This window comes from Halyomorpha halys, unplaced genomic scaffold (genome assembly GCF_000696795.3).
Source record: "Halyomorpha halys isolate HHAL.00 unplaced genomic scaffold, Hhal_1.1 Scaffold28.1, whole genome shotgun sequence".
Classification (NCBI taxonomy): Eukaryota; Metazoa; Arthropoda; class Insecta; order Hemiptera; family Pentatomidae; genus Halyomorpha; species Halyomorpha halys.
The window spans coordinates 1,319,661-1,330,181 of NW_027110130.1; the positions used below are offsets into that span (position 1 = coordinate 1,319,661).

Here is a 10,521-nt window from a genome sequence, read left to right on the forward strand (position 1 = left end):
GAGTTTTTTTTTTACCGCACCCGGACCATATTCCATTCATCTTTACACACGGTCAATCAATAATCTTCCAGTTTCTTTCTTGTAGTTTGTTATTTTTTTTATTTTTTTCAAATACAGAAATATTTTTTATTTTTAATTTGTTTTCTTTTTTTATTTAATTATTATGTTTTTATTTTCACATCACATGTTTGTTATTTTCTTATAATGCCAATCCTCAGTATGCATGTAGGCTATAATATAAGCAAATTATTGTACCAGCTGAGGTTGCTTTAATGAAATCAGATTCATACTTCAATAACTGACAAAAAGACATCTTATCATATATTATATAAAACATCTGATACAGATTTCGAGGTTTTTCTGTTAAATCCCGTCTGAGCCCGTTCATACAAGTCATGGATTTGGGGCAAGTGGCAAGTGAAGATTAAACATAAGATATATGCCTCCATACAAATATTTGTTATATATTTGCACCATTGAGTCCTTTTAATTTTACTAATTTACATTATTAAGCTACTAGTAATAATTTAGGATTGGCTATAAACCTAAATATATAAATAGACTATTTTGGAAAAGATGCCATATTTTTATCATCCTGATTTCCAAACAGCTTTACATCAGAACATATTCAAAAGTTGTCTTAACTAATCCTTCTAGGATAACTCGAATTTAATTTAACTAAATTTTTTTTGTTTTTTTTTTTAAATGTATACCTCTCTTATTCATAAGGGACTTTGTCCCAGCTTAGAGTATATAGAGGTCATCAGTTGTAGTGCCAGTGGTATTTTCCAGTTCACATGTGCTTATAAATCTTTTCGTAAAATTGTTTAAATAAAAATATGTTTTTAAATATTCTTATCTATATTACGTCAACTGATATAACGTGTGTAACTATATAGAACTAACAACCGCCTTATTTTATTTCGATCAAAACTCATTGAACGAAAATTCTTTCTTGATAAACCCATGATTATTTTATTTACAATGATAATTTAGTTAAAATATAATGACCATAAAATACTTCTCCTGATCAGCTAAATTTGTGAGAAGATAGTGAATATGTTAGGTGATGACATACAACAAAAAAAAATAATGAACAAAAGAGACCTAATTTGATTCTGTAGAGAAAGGAAAGATTTTTCGAAATCTTCACAAACCAAAATAACAAATAGTGCACTCGCATATCGAGGTATTTGAACTGTTCAAATTTCTAACATATTAAGTACCCTTTATGTTTTATATGAAGTTTGAATGTTAAACATGAAAAAAAAACTATCTCACAAAGAGTAGTAAAAAATATAACACTTAGCATTTATCGCTTAAGGGAGAAAGGGTCTCTTGTGGTACTTGCATTCCAACCCTTTCTAGGGTAGCATTAACTGTTTTTTCCCTTCTATGAAGCGACGTATTGAAGAGTTTTATTGCCCGTTCTTCCAGCTTGATAGTGTTCCATACGTTATTATAATCTATCAAGGTGTTCCAATTCTTGGGAACTTCAATATCCAATTCTATCTGCACCTCCTTCTGCGAATTCCTTTTCTATCCCTACCTTTTGCATTTGTGCCCATACGAAATAACTTATAACTGATAGGAATCAGTTAGATCAGGAATCGATCAGAGTTATTGAAGGACATTCTAAGTGACAAATTGTATATAATAGCCTGTAAATATTAGATGTGCATAGTATGACATAGTGAATATATCTTCTCACTTCATATAAATAAAGTAAATTTAACACTAATCTGTGGTTGCATTTTAAAAACTATTTACATTTAAAAACTTTAATACAATTCACAAATTTAAATATTCCTCTTTAAAATATTATATTTAAATTTGTGAGTTATACTGAAGTTTTTAAATGTAAATAATTAGTTGAGATTTCCATTATCCTACCCCAAATTATGTTAGTTAAAAATCAACGACTGAAACAATTCAAATTAGTTTTTATCAAAATAGTTTTTAAATATTTTCTAATATAAAATATTATATTTTATTGAATATGAAAAATAATGTGAACTTTGGCGCATAAGAACTTTTAAGTTTTCAGTAATAACATTTGCACAATAAATAAATACTATATTTTACTTTATATCTTTACACTTTCTTAAGACTGGTTACTATTGTTTAAATAAAATAAATTTTATCCAATTTTAGTCTCAAAACAATTTATATTTTATGTTAATTATATTATTTCAATTTCTTGAGACAAGGTAATTTTTATTAAATAAATCAAAACTTGTATCCTTTTTTGTCTCAACACTTTTTATTTTTCACCAGTCCAACGTTTCGGCCATTTTAGCCATCCTCAAGGACACCTTCATTTATAATTTCTTCCTCAAATTAAATTTAGAGTTACTTTTGCAGGCTATTCTACCCAGGTCATTCATTAATTATAAGTTAAAAGCCTATTCTTTTAATTTAAAATCATAAATATTTAATTCTTCTTATATAAGATTATCCACACAAATTCATATAATAATATGGTATAACCATATAAAATAAATGGTTTGTGTATAAGGTAGTGAATTTGTGTATAAAAAGTAACTCTAAATTTAATATGAGTTAGAAATTATAAATGAAGATGTCCTTGAGGATGGCTAAGATGGCCGAAACGTTGGACTGATAAAAAATAAAAAGTGTTGAGACAAAAAATGATACAGGTTTTGATTTATTTAATAAAAAAAAATATTTCTTTATAAGTCCGACGTTTTGGCCATCCTCAAGGACAATCTTAAATAGAATATTAGAACCACATCAATTTTAAAAAAACTTTATACAAGCTCATTAATGCTAATTTCAGTCCACAATTGCCCTATATTTCGTCAATTCATCACATTAAAATAAAAATTAAAACTTGTAATCACAAAAACTTTAATGTTCACTATTATAATTTGTCAAGATAAATATAGTTGTGATAAACAATAATTGTGAAAATTAACTGTGATTAAAAGTTTTAATTTTTAATTTAGGTAATTGTGGACTGAAACTAATGACCTGGGCAGATTAGCCTGCATACAGTTTTTTAAATTTGTATTAGGATTGTCCTTAAGGACGGCTGAATCGGCCGAAACGTCGGACTTATAAAGAAATATAGATTGTTTTGAGACTAAAATTGGATAAAATTTATTTTATTTAAACAATTATATTTTAATATATTCGTGTTCACTAATCAAGTAAAATAATTTCCAAATTTATGACTATACCCACAGGTATAAAATAATTTAAACTAATAATACTATATAAAATATTATATGTTCAAAATATATATTGATTTTGATTTGTTAATTTATATCTCATCTTTATTCAGGATAACTACGCAGTTAAAATTAAGTTTACCTTGATATCATTAGCTCAGCTGTTTTTTCTCTACATCATCAGTTTGATAGCAGAGATGATAGTTGAAAAAGTGAGTATTTTAATATTTAAAAAAATAATAATAATAAATAGTAAATTTAATGGTATATATATGAAATTTATTTTTGAAATATGTAAGGAAACATGAATGTCAAAACAAACGCTCTTTTTGTAGGTCAATCTAACAGAAAGACGATCATGTTGCAGTCATATTTTCATCTTAAAATTATTAAAATATCTATTCCAATAATGATGACCATAATTTTTGAATACATAGAGATATTCTGGCTAACGCTGGAACAGTTTTTGTATTTTTTTTGCGTGAAACATCAACAAAAACGTGAAGTTGAGAAGATCGTGAGTCATGAAATATCGATTTCACGGTTTAAGGGGTGTCAGTGAATACCTAAATTAGAGAAATTACAAACATAAAACTCGTTAACCCTGGCGTTGTATAAAAACTAAGTTGTATATAAACTGGTGAACTGGCGTTATATAAAAAGTTTCATTTTTTTTTTTAAATCTCTTTTTAGTTTTCAAATAAAACTGCACATGTGTAAAGTTTCCAATCGTTAGGTAAGTTATTGTAATCACTATGAAAATCGAAAGTGGATATGCTTATACAGTTTCGATATCGCCTATTCTAATTCCTATGAAAGTGTTCATAAGGGGTATTCATGATCTTTAGTTTAACATGTTAAATGGAGAAATATTTCCTTTTCTACCAAGTTAAAACGGTATAACATGTAACATGGCTGAGAGTCTGTTAGTAATAGAGTAATAAAAACATCCAAAACAATACTAACACAATCAAAACACTAACTATGAGCAACTAACCTAACACAACAAAGAAAACGGTGACGAGCTCAGCTGGTATGTTGCATGACGTCATTCTCCATTTAGCAGACATATAAGGGGTATTCATGATGTTGTGTTAAATGTAAAATGTCTTACAATGTTAAATGTTATAACTATAAGATTGTGAGCAGCCCTATTTGAAGTCATGTTAAACGTTAAATGCATAAGAGCCCCTAGCGGATTTTCTCAGCAACTTGTTGTATAAGCCTTTATGTTTATAACCTTGCTTCCAGACCCTCATGTTATTGTTTACTTCAGTTTTGATTTAAGTAATTAATTACAACATGCCTAGAGTGAGTGAAAAGTGGAATTTGTGTGAAAGTTTAGCTTATGAAATGAAATGAAAAAATAACTTTATTCTGGGACATATGTCCCCTAAGAATAATTACATGGTTCATATAGTGAGATTTTTATCTGGCGAGCGTTTACAAATTTTCAGATAGTAGAATGAAATTACATTGTATTTTTTTCTCAAATGTATCATTAAAATTATCCATTCTGGTTTAATAACAGGGATATGAATACCACAAACACACGAAAGAACTGAGCTGCCACAACAAAAATGGCGGCGATCTCAACTGGTCTATTGTGTGACGTCATTCTCCATTTAACAGACCAAGAAACAGACTCTCAGCCATGTTAAATGTTATTTCGTTTTACCACGGTAAAAGAAGGCATTTTTTTCGATTTAACATGAGTTTTTTTTTCCATTTAACACGCTTTAACATGTTAAACCAAAGATCATGAATACCCCTTATATCGTTTAACATGGTAAAAGAAGGAAATATTTCTCCATTTAACATGTTAAACTAAAGATCATGAATACCCCTTATAAAAAAATGAAAATCTGAATAACGATCTGTAGCATAAGAAAGTGCAATCACATTTGCAGTACGCAAGCAGCATAAAATCGTCAATATTGCTGATGTTATCAGACTCCAATGCAGCAGGCAAAGAGGTAAATATTGATTAGCACGAGCGATCGTTCGTGAACTATCATTACGAGTAATTTACATGTTATTACAGAAGAAAAAGTGGGTTTTATAGTATTTCAAAAAGTCTAAGGAATAAGCAAGTTACCTGCTCGTGAGGAAAAGCATCCAAGACAGCTCGTATTAGGTTAAACAACAATGGTATTCTTGACGCTAGAATTCCAACGGAATCTTTTCAACAATACTGTAACCTTTTCCAGCTATAGGCGATTCAGTCAGTGTTGCCTTCATTCTAGGGTATCCTCCTTCACAAAAATGAGTTTTTATACAAAAGAAGTATTTAATAAAAAACAAAACATTTAGATACTTTTTTTTTTACAACTCAACCTTTTTTTCAGTATATAAATTATAAATGGTCAGGACATAACTTATTTCCGTTTCTGTGAAAATGACCCGGATAGAGACCCTAAAAGGTCAAAAAATACGAAAAATTAAAAATGGAAGTTCAAATGGAAAGTAGTAAATGAAGCATAGGAATACAATTTTTTATAAGAAGATGGTTGGTGGGTGCAGTCAAAATATAACACAAATAAGTTGAAATAATTTATTTAATAGTGTCAACGTTTCGGCCAGAATTTTTAGCCTTCATCAGGGCTAAGAACAAAGAACAAGATAACAACCAATAAATACAAAAAATAAAATATAAACAGAATAACATAAAGTAAATAATTGTACAGAATGAAATTAATAAAATTAAAGTGATGAAAGAAGAGGAAAATAAAATAAAAATTTGAAGTTATATAATGCAAAGGAATATAAATGTTTTAGTTTATTAATAATTTAAAAATTAAAGTTATGGAAAGAAAAAATAAAATTGAGAGAAAAATATATAAAACTACTGAAATATGTAACTATAATATTAGATAAAGAAACAAAATATGAAGTTAAGATAGACAAAAGAAGTGAATAGAAAACATAATAATAATAATATATATATACATACATATATATCGGATACATTTTTAATGAATGTGAAGTTCAGGTTTATCAACTTATGGGCCATTGCATATTGCCATACTTTTACACGAGATACCAAACTGCAAAGTTGCTTCAACATGTTTTCCAAACTATGGCAAATTCAATAAATTAACAAGTTGGCCAAAATTTGTGTCCGCCCCGTCGAGTGTAGGGTTTACAGACACAAACCAAAGGCCCATCTGGACTTACGGAGTTGAGCTCTGGAGCTCCATTATACCATCGAATTAATTCTTCTTGCATCCAATCCTTAAAATGCAAAATTCTTAATGCTCCTTGCTTAGTCACAAATCAAGTCATCCATCAGGACCTCTGTTCTGTATGTTGCCGATTGTACAGAACCAGGTACCAATTCTCCCAAGGTAAACTTCCTAACCACCCAAACCCACTTGTTTCAAACCTGGTTTCTCTTTTATTACCTGATAACCCTTCTGGGCCTCAAGATTTCCTCTAGAAATTTTATAGGAGTTATATCAATGAGTAGATTCTCCGCATGTCTGTGTCATGCCATTGAATAACTAATAATCAAATTTACTTCTTGTCTATATTTTAATACAGTTTTAAATATCCATACATTTTTAAAAGAAGAAAAATAATTTTCTCCATACATCTGCCTTGACCTGAACGTCCAGTTAAGTTTTACTATTATTCTGACAGACCACTTAGAGATCCCTTTTGATTTGGAAATGCTGTAAGATTTCAGTCAAACTATTCTCAATAGGTCTGTTCCAACAACCACTTCTGACTTAACAGAACTGTACAGAGCATGCGCAGTACAGGTTTTCTCTCCTAAAACCTGTACTGCGCATGCTCTGTACTGTCAGAAATGGTTGTTGGAACAGACCTGATATGTATTATAAGAATATTTTTTTTTTTTATGACCATTTTATTTTTTTAGAGCATGACAGTACGAGAAAAAACTTTTGACATAAACTGGTATGACTTACCGATGGAATGCCAGACCATTCTGGTAGTGATGAGGACAGTGTCCAATAAGCCTCTCGAAACGAAACTTCTGTCAGGGCAGACTGTCGATTTGGCTGGTTTCATGTCCGTGAGTAAATACACATATATCTAGTAGCTAAATTTGTAAAAACACATTGGTGTATTGCAAGGCTCCCTACATGAAGTTTAAATTAATCCTTACTTCTTTCAATATAGTAATTTCTGTACAATTCACAATGGCAATATTTCACAAATTCACCTTCGAGGGTGGTAAGTGAAAATTGTGTGGAACAAACCAGATTTTGTTTTTCAAGCTGGAATGATATTTCTCCTATTATGCAATTATAAAATTCATTCATAGTTTGTATTTATACATTTTTTATGACTGTTCACAATGAGAGATGTTTAATTAGTTCAAATATAGAAAATTAAAGCTATTTTAAGAGAAAGTTTTAATTTAGCATTTTAGCACTATCAGACTATTAAATGATTTTTTTTTCTGATTTTTCTTCTTCTAAGCCCCGTGGGTGTATAGGGTTTGATATATGGAGAGTAGGTGGCAAGAATGGATGCAATCTCTTTTATTCCGTTTGAAATGCATAATAAGAGGGGAATGAGGAAAGGTATACAAAACTACTGGAAACTGGAAAAGTTGATGGAGTCTGCTGTTTCATAATGGAATTCACCAGGTTACATGTGTCTCCAGGAATTTGATGTACCTCCTTTAAATTTTGCCTTCAAATTTCTTTGCTGTTGCGTGTGCTATATTAAAAAAGCAAAAGTTCTCTATATAATAGGGCCGGTCTGAGAATACGTTAATATAGTATATCAGTAATTTGAGGCGGAGAAAGGTTTGGAAATGTTAGGTGACTTAGCCTGTAAGCCTTGGTTCTAACCAATTTTATTTTCAAATGACAATGGCGAGCTAGTGTCAGGTGTCTGTCAAAGGTAACACCCAGGTACACTACACTGCCTGCTGGTCTGTTATAATTTATTTAAATTAGGCTAAGATCTAGATTAAAATACATTCAATTATACAAGGATAAAAGGAGTCTAATAAAAAAAGTTATATACTTATTCAATAAAATTTAAAAAAAAAAAGAAGTGTAATAACAACAATATAACGCTACAATTCCTGTAGATCTATTTTAGGCATAAAGTTGCTATAACATCACAATCATACTTATACATATCTTAAATACTTAATTTAAGTTTCATACATTTTTAGTGTTTTAACTATGATGTTCAGATAAACACAGACCACTTTGATGCCTGTCAAATACCGGTTATTTGGACTCGAAGGATCTTGAGACGTGAGTCGAGGTGGTTGCGAATAATTAGTTAGTTCTGTTCCAATTGAAGATGAGAGGTACTCTAAACCAGAAGGCCTCAACAATGCCTCTTCAGTTAGGAAATGAATGGGTAGGATGGATCTTACTGAAACTACCCGTAAATCCTCGTAGGATGGAGACTTCTCTCCGGAAGGAACCAGTCTACGGTCATGAAGTGGGTGACAAGTCTTACTAGAACTAGCTGTAGGTCCTTGCAGGATAGAAATTTCACTCGATAGGGAACTATCGGTCTTAAAGAGGATAGCAAGTCGTACAGGAACTAGAAGTATATCCTTATGAAAGAGAAGGCAGAGTAAAATAAAAATCCATAGCATTTCCGAAATAGCACAATAATGTACTGATCCACTAAGTATATTATTAATCGCTGCTTAGTAAGGAGGAGAATTCCCCGAAGAGGTAAGTCACACTTTGGTTTATCAAGTTGCGCTAATTTATCTCCCTGGGGCTATTAAGCGATATCAAGAGATGCTACATGTACTGTAAGACGTTAGATTTTAGAGGATCAGAAGATTCTATTGTAACATTTATTGATTATAATAATATATTTAAGAGTATTACAACAAACAATATGGTTAATAATGTGTATAATTAACGTATTTACAAGAAATAATACATATATCAATATATGATGTCTGTGTGATGACAGTAAAAACTAGTAGATAGTGGTGTAGCTTATGTGTATATCCTTTGAGGATTTTTTATTTTGGAATTTTTTTTTTAATACTAGTATCATGCACTAGGTAAGCAAAAGTAAAAATTAAGTGATAGGAAATAAATATAAAAAAATTAAGATGCCAACCAAAAGAAAATAAACAGGTTAAGTAAATTTAATAAAGATGAGTTCCTGAGCAAGTAACCTTAATTATAGAGTAAGGACCAAGTCAACCTTATCAATTAGTCAGGAATAAGCTGGTCATGAAATGGAGTTCTAAATAATTCAACTAACTCAATACTAGTTCACTTCGAGGTAGGAATATATATGTCTGGCTTTGAAATAGTTAAATTGGACCAATCAATGGCTTTATTAACTCATCACCTAGCAACCAGTCCTAAGTTTTTATTTTTAACTGTATATATATATATATTTTTCCCTTCTTATTTATTTATTATTATTTTTCTTTTATACATGCAAATAAGAACATAATTGTTCCTTTTTGTTAATTATTTTTATTTCATCTGTATTTGATTCTTTTTCATTTATATTATTATGAGTTAGTCACACTATAATTTATGAGATGGTGTATGGTTTTGTTTCATCGGTTTTCTTTTACATATATTGTTAAATATTGTTGTTTGTTATTTTTTTTTCTTCAACAATTTATTATTTTAGTTATATTTTATGATGTTCTACAAGTTGGTTTTTATTTTTTTTTTTAATTTTGTAATATACTCTAAGGTATTAATGTCTCTGCCTGCAATATTATTCTAAAAGGTCTAGTTCCAGAATAAATGAAGATTATTATAATATGCAGTGAAACCTCTTTACAATGGACATACACAGGTCCAACGGGTTAGTCCGTTACGGACGCTTTTGATTATCATGTTTAATATCACCTGGGCTTTATCTTCATTTAAATAATCTGAAGGGCTTAAATGCTGAATTAAAAAAAAAAAGTCCTCTAAAATACCTTTGAGTTTGTTTGGTTGAAATAGCTAACCATCTCTCATTATTATTAATGATATAGATTGGATAAATATGAATTATGAAAGAAATTGATAGTTTACTAAAGAAGAAAACAATTTATACACAATCGGCTAAGACTGCCTCACAAATTGGAAATAAAGAAATAGTTGTTATGAAATGTACAAAGACCAATATCACCTCAAAGTCGGAGGTGATAATTTACATCTATTATTAAATAAAATAAAAAAAGTTCACTGTCTGTCACCAAGAACAGAACTGAGACATTGGAAAGTAATAAACAAATAAAATTTTGTAGTCAGATGTTTATTATGTAAGGTTTCCATAGCAACCAAATAAAAACATAGTAACCATGGTAACAAGCAACATTATAATTTTATAAAAAAAATTTTTTTTTATAAAC

General features: G+C 29.7%; 2 protein-coding genes across 2 annotated transcripts in view; one reads left to right on the plus strand and one right to left on the minus strand.

Annotated features, from left to right (window-relative positions):
* Positions 1–5,415, minus strand: part of LOC106683796 (uncharacterized) — a 42,616-nt gene extending 37,201 nt beyond the window's left edge. Inside the window, exon 1 of the mRNA XM_014425497.3 lies at positions 5,293–5,415. The gene's annotated coding sequence lies outside the window, so the exon portion shown is untranslated. The remainder of the gene's footprint in view (positions 1–5,292) is intronic.
* The window catches only part of LOC112210965 (uncharacterized), a gene marked incomplete in the record, with an annotated part of 21,703 nt that extends 14,446 nt beyond the window's left edge, over positions 1–7,257 (plus strand). The window contains 3 exon segments of the mRNA XM_024361662.2: positions 3,308–3,406; positions 5,078–5,170; positions 7,078–7,257. Coding sequence (XP_024217430.2) covers positions 3,308–3,406; positions 5,078–5,170; positions 7,078–7,257 — 372 coding nt within the window.
* Between the last annotated feature and the right edge of the window lie 3,264 nt (positions 7,258–10,521).